The following is a 22,654-nucleotide window of genomic DNA, read 5'->3' as shown; positions in this document are numbered from 1 at the left end:
TTTCAGCTTTAGCATCATTCCTTCCAAAGAACACCCAGGACTGATCTCCTTTAGAATGGACCAGCTGGATCTCCCTGCAGTCCAAGGGACTCTCAAGAGTCTTCTCCAACACCACAGTTCAAAAGCATCAATCCTTCGGCACTCAGGTTTCTTCACAGTTCAACTCTCACATCCATACATGACCACAGGAAAAACCATAGCCTTGACTAGATGGACCTTTGTTGGCAAAGTAATATCTCTGCTTTTCAATATGCTATCTAGATTGGTCATAACTTTCCTTCCAAGGAGTAAGCATCTTTTAATTTCATGGCTGCAATCACCATCTGCAGTGATTTTGGAGCCCCCCAAAATAAAGTCTGACACTGTTTCCACTGTTTCCCCATCTACTTCCCATGAAGAGATGGGACCAGATGCCACGATCTTAGTTTTCTGAATGTTCAACTCTTTGCCACTCCATGGACTGCAGTCCGCCAAGGTTCTCTGTCCATGGAATTCTCCATGGAAGAATACTGGAGTGGGAAGCCATTACCTTCTCCACGGAATCGAACCCAAGTCTCCTGCATTGCAGGCAGATTCTTTACCTTCTGAGCCACCAGGGAAACCCAGGAAACGAGTCTATGTACCCTCCATAGCAAAACTGTATCATAACTGAACAGATTTAAAAAAACAAATGCATGTTATTTGCAGATATTATTTTAACCAAAGTAATTTTAGTGGTGAACTACAGATAGTACCTGAATATCCCAGGTAAGAATTTTTTAAGAGTCTCAGGATTTCATGTTCTGTGTCTACTGCAAACTGGTACATACCACCCAAGGGAGATCTGATACTTATAGAATCAACAGAGTTGTCTCTCTAAATATCATATGATACCACTTATATGTGGAATTTTTAAAAAATGATACAAATGAACTTATTTACAAAACAGAAACTGACTCAGACATAGAAAACAAACTTATGGCTAGCAAAGGGGAAGGATGGGGGGATAAATTTGGAATTTCAGGTTAACAAATACACACTACTATATATAAAATAGATAAACAACAAGAACCTACAGTATAGCACCGGGAATTATAGTAAATATCTTACAATAACTCACAATGGAAAAGACTCTGAAAACAAATGCATATATATATAACTATAACTGAATCACTTTGCTGTACATCTGGAATACTGTAAATCAACTATATTTCAATAAAAAATTATAAAAGGCTTTATCACTTACTATGGGTCATATGCCAAGAATCAGATGGTTCACATGAAATCACTTTAAAATGGAATTCTGTAATTCCTTATACACCAGAATACATTCATGGACTAGAACAATGATGCTATAAAATTTCATTTACTCCCTCTGACGATCCACATCTTAAGCAGCCACAGTTTTGTATACAGGTCAAATCCCCATATTTACTTTAATGTTGTTTATGTCAATATAAAGTAAATCTTAATAATAATGTTTTTATTGCCTTGCCATTGACTATTTGAGAGTTCAAGACTTGTTTAAATAAAAAAGTTACATACTGAATAACAACAGTATTTATGGTAACTAACTTCTCAGAACTATAAAAATATGTTACTTTTTCAACAGGTTCAAAAATACCTTTCAGAAAAACTTACTAACTTGGTCAAAAATCATTACAAATCTTTTATGATCTTTTTATTAGACAGCAAATCTGTTTTAGGATCTTAATAAAGATCACTCAAAATAGAGCCAAGGTACAAACTGAGAATAAAAGAACTGTGTTGAGGCTCCTGTTCAGACTATATTTGATCACTTGATTAAATTTTTAATGTCAAGAGGTTTGCTCTTTCTAGAAAAACTAGTACTGCAACCTGGTGTTCAGTACCTTACCCACCAAATTATGTGTCACGGAGCTTCTTATACACAGATAATTATCATTTGTAAGGATATCAGCTACAGCCTTCTACAACTAAAGAACTTCTATTCTGCATTAAAATTAAGAAAAGAAATTGGTTTATTAAAGCACAACTTTAGAAGATATTATTAAAATACCTAAAATTAATAGATATCAGCCAGGGCACTTTCCTGGTGATCCAGTGGTTAAAACTCGGCATTTTTACTGCCAAGGTTCAGTTCTTAGTCAGGGAACTAAGATCCCACAAGCTGTGCTGCTGCTGCTAAGTCGCTTCAGTCGTGTCAGACTCTGTGCGACCCCATAGACGGCAGCCCACCAGGCTCCCCTGTCCCTGGGATTCTCCAGTGTGGCCAAAAAACAAACAAGCAAATAAAAAAAGATATCAGCCAGAAACAGCTTCCCAAGAAGAGAGATGGATAGTCTGCAATTTATATTACTTAAAATCATAAAAAAAAAATACTATCCACTTTGGAGAAACAACTCTGGTTAGGGATCTCATGTAGATAATACCAAATTCTCTGGTCCGATGGCTCTACAGCAAAGTCCTCCTTTTGTACTCTAACTATATACAATTTCCAGAACCTTCTGGGCAACAGGCTGCTTATAGAATAAAAAGATAAATACTTGCTGCTATCAGCAAAAACTACAATCACATCTTAAAAGTAATTACATTTTATATCTCTAAACAAATCCGCTAACCACTCAGGTTCAAGTCTTTAGACGTTTTAAAAACTGCCATCTGAAGAGTAACCACTGTTATGGACTAGTAGGAGGCATTATCACACCTGGGACTCAGTGTGAGCATTAAGTGACTTTGGCCAATCATGGGGGATATGTTTTATCTTCCATCCCATTCTGACAAAATTGGATGGAGAGCCACTTCCAGGGCAATTTGCTCATCATGGTCAGGGTGTTGAGGAATAGACATCATGCCTCTATGCGGCAGCTGTTTATACTGCCCTAGTGCAACTCTGTTAACCTGAGCTATCACCTGAGCACAGACAGCTCAGCGTGGATACCACATGTATCACACATAAAGCACTGACTATAATCCAGAGGTAGGTTTCCACAATGTCTGTTTGTTTCAGTTTGGCCATGCCACATGGGGCAGCTTGCAGGATCTTCGTTCCCCAACCAGGGATCAAACCTGGGCTCTGGCAGTGAAAACACTGAGTCCTAACCACAAGACTGCCAAGGAATTCCCATTAACAAAATATTATTAATAATACCAGTATCTGTACTTTTCTTTCAGACAAATTTGTTATTTATGTTTCATTAGTATTCAAAAGTAGTTCTATCCTCTCCAATCAATGCCCAATGTGTTATTTCACCAAGAAAAAAAAGGTAGGATAGGCAGTCTATGGAACCCTTGAACCTACAGTAAACTACAGGTCAGAAGTGTGAGAGCCCATGATTAAAAATACAATGTGTCACTCACCAAAACCCAGTCTCAAACGGAAACGATCTACAAAATCAAAATAAGTAAGATACACCAAAAGGTATCGCAACTTTTAAGACTTATTTTTTAAAGTCCTGAGCTGACATTAGCTATTTATGCAGTTGGAATTTTAGGATTTTAAATGTTAATTTCCTCCTTGGAGTAAATACTTGAATGTTTTAAACCAAAGTTATAATAAAGTGAAGGAGGGCTCAAGATTCCAAGTTATTGACAGGCACAGGCAGTGGGACTGCTCACCAGCCTGACCGCTGGCTCAATGCTCATCTTCAAGAAGGTGACTATCTCTGCTGACTGGATACTCTCCCCTTAAAGAGCCCCAGGAACATGTCTTGTACATTCTTCCAAGGTTTTGTTTTATACCAAACTCAGGAAATCCTTCCTTGGGTCTTTGCCTATTTCAGTCTTCTGTGGACCCAGAATAAATGCTGGGAGTGGGCAGACTCCTAATGAAAACTTATTACATAATTAAAATGATATCAAGTCAAGTCTTAGCTTTTTCTTCCTTAGTTTTGGCAATTCTGATTTTTTTAAGCTTTAATATAGAACTTGTTTTTTTATTCCTCTGATTATTTGCCATTTTTTTCAGGACTTTACCAACTTTTCAATTCTCAACTTTATCATCAGAATTCACTTACTTAATAAGGTTCTGGAAAGCATAACCATCTGTCCACTGTTCAGTAAACGAAGCCCCGTGTCGGACGGTGGTAAAGTGGCCCAGTCTCAAGCGATCTTGCATGCTTTTATCTCTACATGCCATCTTCTCTTGTTTTGACTTAGGGGAAAAGGACAAATAGAAAATAATTGTATTTTCCTATGAGAACTCAGAGGCAGCACTATGTTTGTTTTTTGTACTATGCTGCTCAAAGTTTAGGTCAACTGGCTAAATCTACGCTGATTTCAGGAAGTACCCTAACGCTATAAACATTTTATATAACCCACAAGCATTCTATATTAACATATACTAACATATACATTTCTGTTATAAATGTGGAATTTCCCTTCTATCAAATTAATGAATTAAGAGATGAAGCAAAGTTCTCCTCAGTATCTTTGACATTAATAAAATAATTCATTTCACTTTTTATCAGTGTTCCCTGTCCCTTTAATAGCATTTCAAAGATTTCAGCAAAAAAACAAACCACTAGTCTGTCTCAAACCTCTAGGTTATAATCATTTCATTAGGACGTACTGTCATCTTCAAACTTTCACTGTGAGATAAATAAGTACTAGAGATATGTTTTACAAATTTTAATACATTAATTATTTATGATATATAATAAACAATTAATTATAATAATTATAACAAATATTATTAAAGGCAAATTGCAACTAATCAGTTACTATTAATATAATAAAGGAGGCATCAGCCAATTAAATAGTCATATACAAGTAATTGCCAACTAGTTTTTTAAAATACAAAACACTTAATTATCACATTATTATATAAATAAATTACTCTAAATACCATTTCTGAAATGGACATAAAACTATTGCTAAATGTCTATATTAGTAATAGGGTGTGCAGTATGCTCAGTCACCCAGTCGTGTCTGCCTCTTTGCAGCCCCATAGACTATTGCCCCCCAGGCGCCTCTGCCCATGGAATTTTGCAGGGAAGAATACTGAAGTAGGTTGCCATTTCCTACTCCAGGGGATCTTCCCGATCCAGGGATCAAACCTCTTGAGTCTTCTGCATTGGCATTTGGCAGGTGGGGTCTTTAACACTATGGCTACCCCAGTAGCCCTTTCCTAAACCCAAAAGCCCTTTGTTGGTTTTTTGTTCTTCTTTCCAAAGAAGAGACATGCATTTACATAAATGTTTCTTACCAAAGAAGCTAGGCACACCCATGCCCACATAAGACAGAGAACTAAAGCTGTGGTCAGTCCTTTCCTACTTTGAAATACTTTCATTTCAGGTAAAAAGTTAGAAGTCACAACAATGGCACACCCTAAGCATCTTGGGATACAGAGTTGAGGCCATTACTAATCACTTACCTTTTCTATAAGGAGTTTCTTGCTCATTGTCACACATCGATTTAATCGTTCTTTGTATTTCTCTAACATCTTTTGCTGTTCATCAATCTGCCGTCTCAAATCGCAGTTGGCCTTCAGTGGAAAAAATTTCCTTAAATTAGCTCCAAGGAAGACAGATTAATACAAAAGCAGTTTCTAGGGAGTCTGAAAAGCATTTCTTTTGTTAAATTATAAGCAAAATTGAGATTTAAAGAGGTAAGAGTAACTATGTCTTTAAAAAAAGAAGGTAAACACTTTGTTCCTTGATTTTCTTTTAATAAACTTATCATTTATTAAAGATGAATTCTGTTACTTAGGATGTTTTTCTACTGGTCATACTTTACTCCTCCCCAAAGCCAGTTACAGATAAATCCAGTACCCCACACATGCTAATACTGTCACAAAATAAAAGAAAAAATCTATCATGAACGAGATGTTTAGAATTCATATAAATAGCACTTTTAAGCATTTATAGATTAAATACTTACAAAGGGTGAATAAGCACTACCAAAAAAACAACATACAATGTTCTTTACGTTCAATTGTTGCTCTTCTGTTCTTCCTTCCAAAGAAGAAACATGGATTTACATAAATGTTTCTTACCAGAGAAGCCAGGCACACCCATGCCCACATAAGATAGAACTAACAAACAAGCTGAATACAAGGTCTTGGTTCAAGAAAACCAGAATGTAAACACACAGTTGATTTAGCTGTGGTCAGAAGGGTGGGCTAAATACTTTGAAAGATTCTAGACTCCTACAATAACAGAGAAGCAAAGAACCACTAACCCCAGGTCAATTTTGACTTGCAACTTCTGAGTTTACTCTTGTGTTAAACAAAAGATATCTATTCTTTTGGCAAATAAATGATACTATAGCACACTCAATTTTTGAGACTTCGAAGCTTCATTTTAATGTGACCACTGTGCAACAGTTTCCATCTCCAAGTATCTGCTTTCCTCATAATCTCTTCCTGTTAGTTCTTCTAAGAGAGCTCATGGGTTCTATGGACCACACTACCAAAGGCCAAGTACAAGGACATTTGGTTAAATATGACTAATTCATACTTAAAAAACCTGCAAGCCAAAGATCATGTAATACGTATATATGAAGTTCAATCTACTTCTGGAAGGTGCTGCTGCTGCTAAGTCGCTTTAGTCGCGTCTGACTCTGTGCAACCCTGTAACATCCGTTAAAATCTATAATCAAATTTATGGAATCAACAGTCTCTGGCAGTTTATTTTAAATCGTAAGAACTCTAAATTTTTTGTGGTTTCCAACACTAATGATTTTGTGTTCAGGTTTAAAATAGCACCTGACTAGCAGCTCCTGATGCAGCCTTACCCAAACATCTAACTAAAATGGAAAAACTCCATCAACGGTCCATGCCTGTCTGAAAGGAGACATAAACAGTAGTGGCTATTCCCCTGTCCCTCTGAATCAGAAACACAAGCTCTCATCAATTTGAAAAAATGGCATCTCTCCTTTGTGTCTTCTTTTTTGACATAACCATTCCATTGGCACTGTTCTAGATCCAAAGAAAGACTACAATCTTCAGAAAACAAAGGATAAGAGAGTTGGGAGTGGTAAAGAGGACATACTGCTTCCTGGGAAATAAAACCATAACTTTAAAATTCCCAAAAGACTCCTAAGTTAGGGTCAGTTTTTCACCTACTCCATCTTCTCAATCTTAAGAAAATTAGATGATGAAGGAAGAAGACAAGTCCATGATCCTTTTTTAGCTCAGCAGAGCTACCCTGGCCAAAAATCTTAATTTTTTGGTTTAGATTAGACAACTAGACTAGGATTTCTATAAACACACAATATCTAATTATAAACTTTGGCAATTCAACGAGCACCCAAGTGAAAAGAAGAGACGTTAAGAGCAACACCAAGCAAGCACACATGCTAACAATGAAAGATGGAAAATAGGTACTGAGTTTAAACATGGCTCTTCTCACTGAAGGATGGAGAAGAGCAAACTAAGAAACAAAACCACCAGGCCTAAGGAAAAATGTTTCTGAATAGAAAAGGGAACATCAGCTTGAGAAAAATAAAAACATTGGAGATTAAAATGTTAGCCAATTTTATTTACAAAATTGGTAGCATTTATGTATAGATGCATTTATGTACATGCTACAGGGACTTCGCTGGCAGTCCAACAGTTAAGACTTCATGCCTCCACTACATGGGAATCCCTGACTGGGGAACTGCAATCCTGTATGCTGGGTGATGTGGCCAAAAAATAAAAATAAATAATTTCTTAAAAAAAATTTTTATATGCTATAAATAGATAGAAAATTACTATAGTAAATATACCAAATGTTTTAATCGCAGTTAATGGAATTATGGGTGTCATTTTATTTTTTTTTAGTATTTTTACTATTCTCTAAATTTATTATAAAGAGTATGTATTGCTTTTTACAGTAAGAAAACAATAAACCTTAAAATATTTTTAAAAGGGTGAGTCAATATGCCAAACTGTATATTAAAAAATTATTTCAGAAAATATCATGGTATTACTGTATAGCACAAGGAACTCCACTCAATATTCTGCAATAATCTATATGAGAAAAGAATCTAAAAAAGAATGAATATATGTACAACTGAATTACTTTGCTATACATCTGAAACATAATGTAAATCAATCATACTCCAATAAAATTAAAAATTAAAAAAAAATCATTGTATATTTTCTAGAGGTATATTTTTAACTCCATATAGCTAGTTATAGTTTCTATTGTGAGCACAAAACACTTTAGATGAATAGGTTATAAAAGATATAAAATGCCAAACCAGGACTGAAAAGCACTTGTGAAATAGTTTTTAAAATTCAAATACACATATACGTGGAATCTAGAAAAATGGTAGAGATTAACCTATTTCCAGAGCAGGAATAGAGACACAGACGTGGAGAACGGATATGTGGACGGCGGGTGGGGTGTGGGGGGTGAGGAGGAGAATGGGAGGGTGAGGCAAATTGGGAGACTGGGATGGACACATATATACTGCCACGTGTAAAATAGACTGCTAATGGGAAGCTGCTGTAAAGCACAGGAAGCTCAGCTCTGTATTCTGTGATGACCAAGAGGGGTGGGATGGGGGGTGGGGGGGAGGTCCAAGAGGGAAGGGATGTATGTATGCACACAGCTGACTCACTTCATTGTACAGCAGAAACTAATACAACATAGCAATTATATTCGAATTTTAAAAAATCAATAAAATTTAAAAAAATTCAAAGACATTAAAAAAAAATTTTCCCTGAAATGTGAAAACAACACTCAATATACATATTCTCACAGCTTCAACTCTCCACAGATATAGTCCTTTAGTATATATTTAAATACTAAAATTCTACAATTAAGATGTCCAATGTAAAGATACTGTTTGGAATATAGTTTGATCCTCGTTACCTACTCAGATTCCCTCAGATCAAAGGAAAATATCCAAATGTCTACATTTTAACTTTATTATTTGGTTACAGTAATTATCTCTATGATATGCATGTAATTCACACATATAAATATAGATAAATCAATCAGTGCTTATTATAAAATCTCGTATGACATTTTCATACTTACTCTTAATAAATCATCTATTCTTCCTTCCTTCTTCTCTAAGTCAGAATTCTTACTGTTTTCTAGTGCAGATATTTTTTCTATTGTGAGGTCAGACTACAGAGATAAGCAGAAAACAAACTTAGGATTAATCTCAAAATATTACATGTCATCACATTTTTCTCATTACATTTCTGAAAAAAAGCACTTCATGACATAACTAGCCTGGAATCACATGGCTCAGGAAATTAAATCTGCCTTTCTCATCTCATTCTTTAAGCATGACGTTCTGCTATACTTGCCCTTCAAAAATACATTAACTCTGGAATAAAATATACGAATTCTCAAAATACTGTGCACTGAACAGTAAAGAAACATACTCCCTAGAAATGAAACTAACTTTGAACAGAAAAGGTCATCAGAGGAGAAAGGACCCAAATCTCTAAAGGACAAACATGCCACCTAGTGGAAACAGAGCGACTGGAAGAAGAGAGATGAATGCTCAACTACCTGTCTATTCAACTATTCATAAATTTAACTCAAATAAGATTAAAATCTGCTCCTGAGGGCTGTTTAGCGCTTGTGACTTAAGAAATTCTCCTAGATTGCCAGGCATCCTGTCTTGAAGGCAACAAGGTACCAACAGGAGCTCAACACAACAAAACGGAGGGTATATCCATTACCCTTTTCGCAGATATTATCTTTGAATATTCACAACATTCCCTAAATTAAGGAGTTTCTGAAGACTGTTTAAGGAAGAATTATGTTGGTGTGCCACATGTTAAAGAAGTTTAAAACAAGGGTTTACTGTGTATCACACGGAACTATATTCAATAGTTTGTAATAAACCATAATGGAAAAAGAATCAGGAAAAAAAGAATACAGACACATACATATATATATATGTATAACCAATCACTTTGCTATGCATGTGAAATTAACACAATATTCTAAATCAACTATATTTCAATAAAAAAGATTCACTGCCGCCTACCGTAAGTATTGTGCCAACAAGTGTTTTGTAGACACTAAGATGATGATAATCAACCACATTTTATAGATAATTTGAACTGAAGAAAAATGAGGCCCCAAAAGATAAAACATAAGTTGCAGAGTTAGAACCTGAATCGGGGTCCTAAGTTCTCCAAAACAAGTGCTTTTTTCCTTAACACCATGCTGCAATATAATCATTTCTGTCTATAATCTTTCTGAATACATCAGCAAGGCAAAGAAACACCTCAAAAAGTTAAAAGCACCTTCCAAAAGACTTGAAATATTCATAATGCAAGTTCTGAATGCAACACACACAAAAATGAGATGAAGTCAGAGAAATAAAGGCAGAGAGGAGACCCAGATTTTACACGTAGTGTTGGCATTCACTCTGAAGCAGTTCTCTCTCCCTCCCTGTTTATCAATCGCTGACCTACCTGGGTCTGCCTGTGCTGGATGGAGATCTGTTTCTGGGAGCTGCAGGAATGCTCTGTGTTGCCCGATCCTGTAGATGAGGGACTGTTTTGCTGAGCCTGGAATAAAGGTGTACCACCAATCACAAGAAGTCTTCCATCTCTCTCCATGAACATTTGTACGGATGCAAACAATTACATAAAACAAATACTTTCTGATGAAAGCCAAGACTCAGGGCCATGGAGCCAAGATGAAAAGCATACACAATTCAAATGAAAAGTAAGGGCTTGACATGGTGGCTTAGACCATTTTACTGTAAATAGTTTAAAACACCAAATGCTTACAAATGAATTTTTACAATACGGAAATTAAGTATGTAAATGTCCTTTTCAAGGTACAACTGATGCTTGAAAAACACATGGGTTAAGGGCGCTGACCACCCACCCTCCTCCCCGCACCAGGCAGTCAAAAATCCACAGGTAATGTTACAGGTCCCTCTGGATCCACAGTTCTGAATCTGATTAAACCAGTCTCGAATGATGTAACACATAGTATGGACTATTAAAAAAATTCCACATCAAAGTGGACCTGAGCAGTCAGTCCAAACCCACATGTCTTAAGAGTCAAATGTAAACGTGCTTTCGCAGGACAGGCTGGTGAAGCACTCAAGCACAAGGGACGCTCATGACTCCAAGTAGAAAGGACTGGGAACTTCTGTTCAGAAGAGCATCCAAGACCCTCAAACTTCATCCAGAAACACACAGCGGGCCAAAAATTCTGGCCGATTCACAATATTGTCACTTGTTTACTGTGACATTTTACACATAAATAATGGGGCATTCTAAGGCACTTTCAAATTTAGAAGGTTTGGGACTTAATATAATTCAACTGTTAAAGAGTATGCAATCATTATACAGACGATCACCAATTTAACAATGGTTCCACTTAAGTTTTCAACTCTATGATGGTGCGAAAGCAATACGTTCCGTAGAAATGGTACTTCAAATTTTGAATTTTGACCTTTTCCTGGGTTAGTAACATGTGACACAGTACTCTCTCATGATGCCAGGCAGCAGCAGCAGGCCACAGCTCCCAGCCAGCCACAGAGTCATGAAGGTAAACAACCAGATACACTGACAGCCATACACCCAGACAACCATATTGATTTTTACTTTCAGTATTCAACAAATTACATGAGATTCACCACTATATTATAAAATAGACTCTGTGTTAGGTGACTGCAGGCTAATGTACATGTTCTGAGCACATTTAAGGTAAGCAAGGCTGAGCTATGATATATTCGGTAGGTGAGGTATATTAAATATATTTTGATTTACAAATGATATTTTCAACTCATGACCTGTTTATCAGGACCTAATCCCATCATAAGTCAAGGAAGACCTTTACTCCAGAGTCCTTTTAAAAACAAAATTGCACTCAACATAGTACAACCTATTATAATACATAATTAGACATAATTACAAAATACTGGATATTCTGGGGATTATGGGCTAATGGAAATATCATCTCTTCAGAGAATATAGGGTTTTGACATAATATAAGTTTCATCTGGTACTTCCTAAATATTTCTTTAATTATTTCTTTATTCGTTAAATTTAAAACAATGTATAATCATCACCTATTGAGCAATTACTGCCATGATCACCAGTAGTCCTCCAGTTCAGTCGCTCAGTCATGTCTGACTCGTGACCCCATGAACCGCAGCACGCCAGACCTCCCTGTCCTTCACCAACTCCCAGTGTTTACCCAAATTCATGTCCATTGAGTCGGTGATGCCATCCAATCATCTCATCCTCTGTCGTCCCCTTCTCCTCCCGCCCTCAATCTTTACCTGCATCACGGTCATTTCAAATGAGTCAACACTTCGAATCAGGTGGCCAAAGTATTTGAGTTGCGGCTTCAACATCAGTCCTTTCAATGAACACCCAAGACTGATTCCTTTAAGATGGATTGGCCAGGGGACTCTCAAGAGTTTTCTCCAACACCACAGTTCAAAAGCATCAATTCTTCGGTGCTCAGCTTTCTTTATAGTCCAACTCTCACAACCATACATGACTACTGGAAAAACCATACCTTGACTAGACGGACCTTTGTTGGTAAAGTAATGTCTCTGCTTTTTAATATGCTTTCTAGGTTGGTAGTAACTTTCCTCCCAAGGAGTAAGCGTCTTTCAATTTCATGACTTCAGTCATCATCTGCAGTAATTCTGGAACCCAAAAAAGAAAGTCTGACGCTGTTTCCCCATCTATTTCCCAAGAAGTGATGGGACCGGATGCCATGATCTTTGTTTTCTGAATGTTGAGCTTTAAGCCAACTTTTTCAGTCTCCTCTTTCACTTTCATCAAAAGGCTTTTTAGTTCCTCTTCACTTTCTGCCATAAAGGTGGTGTCATCTGCATATCTGAGGTTATTGATATTTCTCCTGGCAATTGATTCCAGCTTGTGTTTCTTCCAGTCCAGTGTTTCTCATGATGTACTCTGCATATAAGTTAAATAAGCAGGGTGACAATATACAGCCTTGATGTACTCCTTTTCCTATTTGGAACCTGTCTGTTGTTTCATGTCCAGTTAATGGTTGCTTCCTGACCTGCATACAGATTTCTCAAAAGGCAGGTTAGGTGGTCTGGTATTCCATCTCTTACAGAATTTTCCACAGTTCATTGTGATCCACACAGTCAAAGGCTTTGGCATAGTCAATAAAACAGAACAGATGTTTTTCTAGAACTCTCTTGCTTTTTTGATGATCTGGCAGATATTGGCAATTTGATCCTTCGTTCCTCTGCCTTTTCTAAAACCAGCTTGAACATCTGTGAGTTCATAGTTCATGTATTGTTGAAGCCTGGCTTGGAGAATTTTGAGCATTACTTTACTAGCATGTGAGATGAGTGCAACTGTGTGGCAGTTTGAGCATCCTTTGGCACTGCCTTTGTTTGGGACTGGAATGAAAACTGACCTTTTCCAGTCCTACGGTCACTGCTGAGTTTTCCAAATTTGCTGACATATTGAGTACAGCACTTTCACAGCATCATCTTTCAGGATTTGAAACAGCTCAACTGGAATTCTATCACCTCCACTAGCTTTGTTCATAGTGATGCTTCCTAAGCATCACTTGACTTTGCATTCCAGGATGTCTGGCTCTAGGTGAGTGATCACACCATCGTGATTATCTGGGTCGTGAAGATCTTTTTTGTACAGTTCTTCTATGTATTCTTGCTACCTCTTCTTAATATCTTCTGCTTCTGTTAGGTCCATATCATTTCTGCCCTTTATCGAGCCCATCTTCACATGACATGTTCCCTTGGTAAATCTAATTTTCTTGAAGAGATCTCTCGTCTTTCCCATTCTATTGTTTTCCTCAGTTTCTTTGCACTGATCACTGAGGAAGGCTTTATCTCTCCGTGCTAGTCTTTGGAACTCTGCATTCAAATGGGTGTATCTTTCCTTTTCTCCTTTGGTTTTTGCATCTCTTGTTTTCACAGCTATTTGTAAGGCCTCCTTATACAGCCATTTTGCTGTTTGCATTTCTTTGTCTTGGGGATGGTCTTGATCTCTGCCTCCTGTACAAGGTCATGAACATTGTCCATATGTACAATGTCCACAGTTCTTCAAGCACTCTGTCTAATCCCTTAAATCTATTTCTCACTTCCACTGTATAATCCTAAGGGATTTGATCTAGGTCATACCTGAATGGTCTAGTGGTTTTTCCTACTTTCTTCAATTTAAGTCTGAATTTGCCAAAAAGGAGTTCATGATCTGAGCCACAGCCAGCTCCTGGTCTTGTTTTTGCTGACTGTATAGAGCTTCTCCATCTTCAGCTGCAAAGAATATAATCAATCTGATTCCAGTATTGACCACCTGGGGATGTCCATGTGTAGAGTCTTCTCTTATGTTGTTGGAAGAGGGTGTTTGCTATGACCAGTGCGTTCTCTTGGCAAAACTCTATTAGCCTTTGCCCTGCTTCATTCTGTACTCCAAGGTCAAATATGCCTGTTACTCCAGGTATTTCTTAACTTCCTACTTTTGCATTCCAGTCCCCTATAACGAAAAGGACATCTTTTTTGGGTGTTAGTTCTAAAAGGTCTTGTAGGTCTTCATAGAACCATTCAACTTCAGCTTCTTCAGCATTACTGGTCAGGGCACAGACTTGGATTACCTTACAAAACCGTAAAAGGAGGTGCTGCTATTTCCATTTATAGATAAAGAAAATGCAAATCTGAGATATTAAGCACCTATGTGGGGTCACAGAGCTAGTCAGTGAGGGAATAAGAACTGAGGGCTCTCTGCATCCACAGTAACCAATCTCTATGAGCACAGTACACTGACTGTCTCATGTCAGCCATTATAGGTACTGCTGTGAACAGGCCACAAGCAAGCTAAGCACTTCATACACTCAACTAAACTGAAAGCTCACAACAGTCTTGTAAGGTAGGCGATAATATCATCTCCATTTTTATCTATTCATTCATTAAGTACTCACTGAAACATCCTCATCTAAGTATCATGTTAGGTGCTCAGGACACAATGGCCAAGAAAAACAGAAACTAAACCTAAAGGCCCAATCATCACTCTGCTTTATGAAACTCATAAACCAAGAAAAGGTGTATTAAGCACTGGATAAATACTTGTTGACAGAAACTGTTAAACAATCATATAATACAAAACTGCAATTAAGGATATGTGCTATAAGCATACACAACAAGGTACCTAACCTAACTTAATGAATTGAGGGTAAATTCCTTGATAAAATAATATCAGAGTTAAAATTTGAAGGAAATAAGCAGTCAAAGAGAAGAGACGATAGGGTCATTCCAGGTTCTCACATTCCATACAAGAACCCAAGGAGAAGAGAGAATTGTGGGGATCAAAAAGTAAAAAATGAGGAGTCAGTCTCAAAGAGATATAACAATGTACACAGCCTGTATGTCAGAGCAGTGATTAGAGCCAGGTTTAGGAGGGTCTAAATAACTGATAATGTTCCCCACTCTTCCTGCAATGTGGCAAACCTAACCTCGTCCTATTGATGAAGGGTTAGGATTGTAAAACTCACATACTATACTGCATTGTGATATAACCATTATCTCCTTCAGTTATCATTAGATTGCTTTTAAAATCCTATCCTTTTAAAATCTATCTCTAAATATTACTGAGCTGCTTTTATAATAAACACCAACAAGAATCACATGACAGGCTAAAAGTCTCTTTCTGTAAACTTCTAGATTTGGGGATATGGGTTTTTTATTTTTTTTAATGCTTTTTCCTTTTTTAACATGTGCTCATTTCTAAGTTTTCTTTCAGCAAACAAAGGGTGCTAGAATGTTATTCAAGGAGATGTTTCCAAATTAAAGCTCTCTGTAAAATGTACATATAAATAGCCCATGATAAGAAGTAAAACTGCAGAAAGTTAACTGAGTCAGTGGGACAGAAGTAAGCAAATCCTCATGAAAATGAAAATAATACTTACAAAAGATAGGAGAACTACAAAAATATAAGGACCTACTGTGACAAGTGAATCCATGAAAATACTCTAATTCTTATCATTCATTCAGTATTAATTATGAACCTCTGTGCCTGGTCCTGTGTTAAACACTAGAAATGCAACACTGGAAAACAAAGACAGCTTAGTCTCCTGAGTCCACAATTACAGGATCATGTTCTCAAGAAATGAGAAGCTGATGGCCTTGCTAAGCAGACCACTGTAGTTGTAAATTTAGCCCAACCCTTACTCGGCAAAACATCCTTCCCAGACTTCCGCATTCTTCGTTCCAATTAGAGTAGTATTGGCTTCTAATTCATAATTACAGGCTAGATTTCCCAAAGTCCTACTGATTCTTGGAAGATTTTCTTTCTAAATGAAACCCTAATAGCATTAAGAAACAAAGGAGAATTAAGAATCAGAAATTTTTAAAAACTTTAAATTTTAAGAAACATTCAAAAGCATTTGGGATCAGACTGATAGAGAAAGTAAAATAAATTCACAGCTGAAAACACCAGCAGTAAAACAGGCTGGTTCTTTTCAAGAGAACTCCTCCAAAGCCCCACACTGAGATTTACCTTTACCAGGAGTGACCCATGGAACAATTATCAGACATTTAAAACCTATATAGTCCAACAAGGTCCCCTCTTGATCTCTCCCTTGCATAGTGAGAGCCATGGATACTACTGCTTCTGAACCAAGGGTAAAACACAAGAATTGGTCTCTTAAATTAAAAAAACAAACATGTAAATATTTAAAATGGAAAATGAGTGAGTCTAGGGGGAGGGGCTTCTGGTGTGAATATTGTGTCCTAAGGAAAATAGCAAAGAAAGTACAGTATCCCTGCCCCCTACAACTGACAGAATGGAGGAATATGTGGAATACACTGCTAAGAGTTAAAGAGTTACCCGGCAGAACAACGCCCTCCTTACTTCCATGTTTGTAAAGGAGCTGGTTTTTCTGCTGAGAGCTGACCAGATGCTTACACAGGGATAACACTCACACACACACACATCAATGGAGGGCTATTTGGGAAGCAGTACAATGCCACTGCAGGGAAAAATCCATGCCAATAACCTATGCTAAAGCACTCTAATAGTATTTCATTCAACTAAAACAAGATACATTTTTCAAGAAAACCGACAGCACAAAGTGAAGATCCAACAAGAAAAAACAAAACCTGATCCAAGAGAAAACAGAGAATTCAATAAAAACAACTTAAAAAATAAAATACGTTCAAAGAGGGTTAAAAGGATACTGCATCTATAAAAATGAAAAGGCAGTAAAGAACATGAAAAATTAATATGACAAGATAGTTCAGTTCAGTTCAGTCGCTCAGTCGTGTCCGACTCTTTGCGACCCCATGAATCGTAGCACGCCAGGATGACAAGATAAGTGCATTTTGTTACTTAGCTCGTCTATTCACTTTTTAGAATACTGATGACAAGATAAGAGTATCAATATTCTAAAAAGTGAACAGACGAGCTAAGTAACAAAATGCACAGAACTGAATACAGAAAATCTGAAAGACAATGTCAAGAAAATCTCCCAGAGGAAGAAACAAAATCAAGTAGCATGAAAGAAAAGTTAAGCAACATGAACAGGAAGAGGCTTCAAAACTATCTAACAGGCTTTAGGAGGAAAAGAGCAGAGGGAAAGAAAAATCTAAGAATACTAAAATAAAGCTTCTCTGAGGTAAAAGGTTTTTTAAGACTAAAAAAAGGCTACGACATGACAAGGACAAGACAAATAGTGGACAGACCTCAAGAACAAAAAGATACCATATGATCATCTCAACAGATGTAGAGAAAGCATCGAATACCCTTTCATGATGAACTCAATGAACTCAGAAAAGAAGGGAACTTTTTCAATACCAAAAAAGGCCATCTCTGAAAAACATTTGCAATAACATGAAAAAGAATAAACTCTTAGAAATAATTTGAACAAAACAAGGGCAAAATCTACACACCAAAAATTCCAAATTTTATTACTAATAAGAAATTAAAGATACCTAAATAAATGGAAAGATATCTCATATTCATGGACTGGAAAACAATATTTTTATGAAGTCTACTCCCCCAAATTAGTCTGCAGAGTCAGCACAACTGCTATAAATTTCATCTGGTCTGTTTACAGAAACTGAAAAGCTGATCCTAAAATTCATATGGAAATACAAGGGATCCCACAGCCAAAAAAAATCTGCAAACTACATTTCTAAAAATTAAAGCATTTAAGAACATCTTATATAATGTTAAAAGATGTAGCTTTTGAGGAAATAACAGACCTTATATATATATTTAAAGAAACCTTTTAGACCTTGACAACTATAACTGTCTCATTCAATCTAAACTAATTCAGTGACTAGGACTGTTTTCTTCTCAGTGAATCCAATAAAATCACTCGGTTTTACGGTGCACAATAATGAAACAATCATAATACTCTAAATGCTCCTTAAATGTTTTCAATTTTTAGAATAATTTATAAAGCAGAAACAATTCAATTATAGTTAAAATAACAAACTAAATATCACAAACAATGTAGTAATAACTAAAAAGCTGAAAGATGAAAAAGGAAGCTGGGTACGTTAAACATCTCTCACAATGGAGAGTGTTGAGTACATAAAAGATAATCTGAAGTTAAAATGGAATTCAGTTCAAAATCTAAAACAAACTCTTAACAGTGGTTATCTCAGGAATACAAAGGAAAGAATTTCACTCTTCTCTATCACTTCAATTATTCGTAGGTCATGCACATATACTACTTTTACAATTTAGAAAATTATATGTTTATAATGTTGAAAATCAAATTTCCTATGTTGAAATACATAAAATTATGTAGCAATATGATTTTAAACGGGCCTCCCTTGTGGCTCAGCTGGTAAAGAATCCGCCTGCAATGCAGGAGACCTGGATTCGATCCCTAGGTTGGGAAGAACCCCTGGAGAAGGGAAAGACTACCCACTCCAGTATTCTGGCCTAGAGAATGCCATGGACATCCATGGGATCAAACATTCAAAGGATCAGACTCATAATATTCTGCCACCTATTTTTACTTATCAGTATTGATCTATCGGTCTTTCATTGCCAGCACATATACCTACTTTTTTTGATGAGGGCAATACTGCCCCACATTAATCTGCAGAGTCAGCACAACTGCTATAAATTCCATCTGGTCTGGTTTACAGAAACTGAAAAGTTGATCCTAAAAATTATATGGAAATGCAAGGGATTCCATGGCCAAAAAAAGTCTACAAACGACATAAAAGTCTATCTCACTTCATTGGTCAACTGTAGAGCATCCCATTGTATATATATACTATATTTTATTTAACTAGTCCTTATATGAAAGATGGCTTCATTAATTCATACAACATATAATTAAACTGCATGTATATGAGAGCAGATCCTGTTCCAGCGTTGGCGGTGCAGAAGTGAACAAAGTTAAGTCCTTGACCTGATGCAGCTTACACTTCAGTGGAGGGGAGTTAGGATAGGAGTGAGGAGTGAGACAAAGAAGTAAATTATAGCAGGTAAGCTGGTGATAAGGCTAAGAAGAAAAATTAGGGCACAGCAGCTATATAACGTTTGGGGGGAGCAGGAAGGAGTGCTATCTTATACAATACAGCCTTTCTAATAGGCTGGAGACTTAAGCAGAGACTAGAGAGAACCAAGGGGACAAGGCAAGGTGATATCTAGAGGAAGAATGTTAAGATAAAGGCCCTGAGGTGAGAGACAACAGGTAGTATTTCAAGAAGAAAGGCAGCCCGTGAGGATCGAACTTGGTGAGGGAGGGAGGCAGTAGTAACAGATGTCAAAGTGGTGGGAAACAGGCCATGCAAGGCATTATGTGCCATTATAAACACTTGTGAGCAGGGGAGTGGCATGCCTGGACTTAAGCTCCAATGGGATCACTCTGATCTGCTGAGAACAAAGGCAGACGCTAACAGCTCAGGTAGGAGCTGCCACCATGATCTCAGTGGGAGACGAGATTTGAGTGGTCATCATTAAGGGCAGGAGAAGCGGCAGGATTCTGAATATATTTGGAAGATAAAATCAGTAGACTTGCTGATGGATTCAGAATTAGGATATAAAATAAAGAGATAAGACTAGAATGACTCCAGGATTTTTGAACAATTGTAAGCTGAGAGCTGGTAACTACTGAGATGTGGAAGAAATGGGGTTTGGAATGGGGGAACAAAGTGAAGAATTCAGCTTCGGTTGTGTTAAATTTGGTATGCCTATTAGACACAGACAACTGACTACATAGGTCCAGAATTCAGGGAAGGGCTCTGGGCTGCAGATGTAAATTTGGAAGTCTTCTGAGTATAGGTGATGACTGAAAGTAAGAAACTAAACGAGACTCTCCTTACTGAAAGATGGCATACAAGAGGACTGAAGACTGAAGACTGAGCCCCGGGGCACTCCAATATTTGGAGATCCAGGAAATGAAGAAGAATCAAAAAGGCAGAAGCAAAGAAAAGACCATGTGCTTAGAGAAGAAGGGACTGACCAACTGCAGCTAATGAATTATATTGAATAAGTTCTGAGAACTGATTGCCGGACTTAGCAACGTGGAGATAACAGGTATTCTTGTTAGAAGTTCCTCTGAAACACTGTGGAAGGACACTGCTTCCAGATTTTTGCAATTTATAAACAATACAATAAACATCTTTGTGTAGTTCATGGGAATGGAATTTCGGGACCCAAGGATATGTAAACTTAACACTGAGATATACTGCCAACTTGTCCAAATGACTGTACCAATTTATACATACACATGGCACTGTATGTGTATCTAAACCACTACCTGCACCAAGAATCACCAAATTTACTAGTCCTTGTCAATTTGATAAGTTATTTTATTTTGCATTTCTCTATGTCTAAAGTTAACCAATTTTCCACATTTAGACATTCGTCCTTTTTTTTCCCCTGTTAAAACTGCCTGTTCATAGCCTTTGCCTTTTATTTTTTTTAAAGGAAACGCTTGTCTCTATTAACCAACATTTGTTAAGCTAACTTTTTTGCTTTTCTCCTTTTTTTATCTCACTGTTTATATCCCAGTTGGAACTGCAGAGAAGCAAAGAGAAACTGAACTATATCAAAGCTTCTAGGCCTTTGATTTTTATACTATTTCCATGTTCCTTCTTCAGATGTGATTACCATATTACTCCTCTATAAGAACGTATTCCAAAGCAAAGAGATGCTGGGCCATCATGGTGGCAGTGGAGATGGTGAGAGATGGTCAGATTCTAGATGTAAGAATGTTTTCTGATAGATTAGATGTAGAATATGAGGGAAAAAGGAGGCAGTAAAGATAAAGCCACATGTATTAGTTCTCTATTGCTCAGCAATAAATTACCCCCAAACTTAAAGAACTGTGAGGTAATACATGGGTACTGTTTTAAGCTGAGGAAGGAAAGAATGAGAGAAGGAAGGAAGGGCAGAAGGGATTCAAATAATACACAATGATCCCTATCTAATTATTTTATTATTTTTATCTCCTTTCCTTAAGACACCCACCATTTCATGGCCTTTTTTTAATACAATCATACGTGGGTTAATCCCAGAGATTATAGAGATTTATTTGCTCAGAAACCATGGAGGAAATAAGGAGGAAACAGATTACTGGAGAAAATGAACCAGTAACAGAGAAAGAAACGTTGATCAATGGTATTGTTAGCTCTGAAGAAGGCCCTAAAAATGGCAGGATAGGGCAATGGGGCTTTCTGTTGCTTTACTGCATCACTGAAAACAAACAGGTCCTTGGCAGGGTAAAGAAACCAAGAAAAGCAACAACTTTTAAGTCAAACTGCATTATAACTCGGCAAATAAACAGATGGGGTCAAACATTTATAATAATCAAATTCCTGTTCTTCAAGGAAGAAGTAAGCTGAAAGGAACAAACAGGTAGCCAAACAGTCTTGGAAAAGCAACTGTGCTAATACTCTGAAGAAATGAGAGAAAGCAAGCATGCAGGCTGTCCAGATACCATAGAGGGGAAAATGACTAGTAAGCGTGCCTGTCCCCACACTAATATTTTATTAACTTGACTATTACTTCAAATAAGTGATGGTTGGAGTCTGGAGATTTTATTTTTAATTTGTAATGGAATTTAATCTGTATTTGCTGTTCTTTGTCAACCTAAGGTTGTGTTTTCCATCCCACAGGACACTCAGACTTTGATAAAGCAGTCTCTCTCAGTGCCTTGAGCCAAGCGGGGCCGAGCACAAGCACACATCTTTACAGGTAACACAGAGTTAGAAATCATCATCTCTCTACCAAAATCCTTACTCAAACTCCATCTCAGCTCCAGGAAAACAAGGATGTGCATAAACGCAGCCTCAGTACTCACTGAGACAAAAGTGAAGCAGAGGCCAGCTCCCCTCTGTGCCAGCTGCTCTGTGTCGAGCCGAGGTTTTGCCAGCATCACTGACATAAGCGTTGGCAGGGCAGACTGCTCCTCTGACACCTCCTTTGTAGCGCTGCCATCTAAACCATAGAGAGGCTGTTCTACTCGCCGCTGGAAAACATGAAAGAAAACACACAAATTACATGACAAAGAAAACATCTGATACTGCCAAAATGTGCAACAGATTAAAACACAGTTATCAGATATAAGAAGGACTTAAAAAAAAAAACCCTCTGAAAACAAATATGGAGAGTACAGTAACATTATCACTGGATTATGACCTATCTAAGTACATTTTAATGGTTCTATATTTACAGAACTCTGAATTTGCAGGTTACTTTGTAGAGTTCAACAAATAACTTCATTATACCCTCAATTCTACAAGGAAATGCTATTTCTAACCTCTAGGTTAATAAAGATTAAGGCATTTGGCCCCTACTTAC

The 22,654-nt window shown here is 37.1% G+C and overlaps 1 protein-coding gene across 1 annotated transcript in view; it reads right to left on the bottom strand.

Moving 5' to 3' along the window:
- TLK2 (tousled like kinase 2) overlaps nt 1-22,654 on the bottom strand; it is a 125,039-nt gene that overhangs the window by 41,178 nt on the left and 61,207 nt on the right. Inside the window, exons 7-11 of the mRNA XM_052657156.1 lie at nt 22,155-22,322; nt 10,334-10,429; nt 8,931-9,023; nt 5,333-5,443; nt 3,975-4,111 (exon numbers count right to left, since the gene is read on the bottom strand). Of these exons, the coding sequence (XP_052513116.1) occupies nt 3,975-4,111; nt 5,333-5,443; nt 8,931-9,023; nt 10,334-10,429; nt 22,155-22,322 (605 nt within the window). The remainder of the gene's footprint in view (nt 1-3,974; nt 4,112-5,332; nt 5,444-8,930; nt 9,024-10,333; nt 10,430-22,154; nt 22,323-22,654) is intronic.

Source organism: Budorcas taxicolor, chromosome 19 (genome assembly GCF_023091745.1).
Source record: "Budorcas taxicolor isolate Tak-1 chromosome 19, Takin1.1, whole genome shotgun sequence".
NCBI lineage: Eukaryota > Metazoa > Chordata > Mammalia > Artiodactyla > Bovidae > Budorcas > Budorcas taxicolor.
Note: the sequence above shows the minus strand (reverse complement) of the source record. Positions and strands in the feature narration are given on the sequence as shown.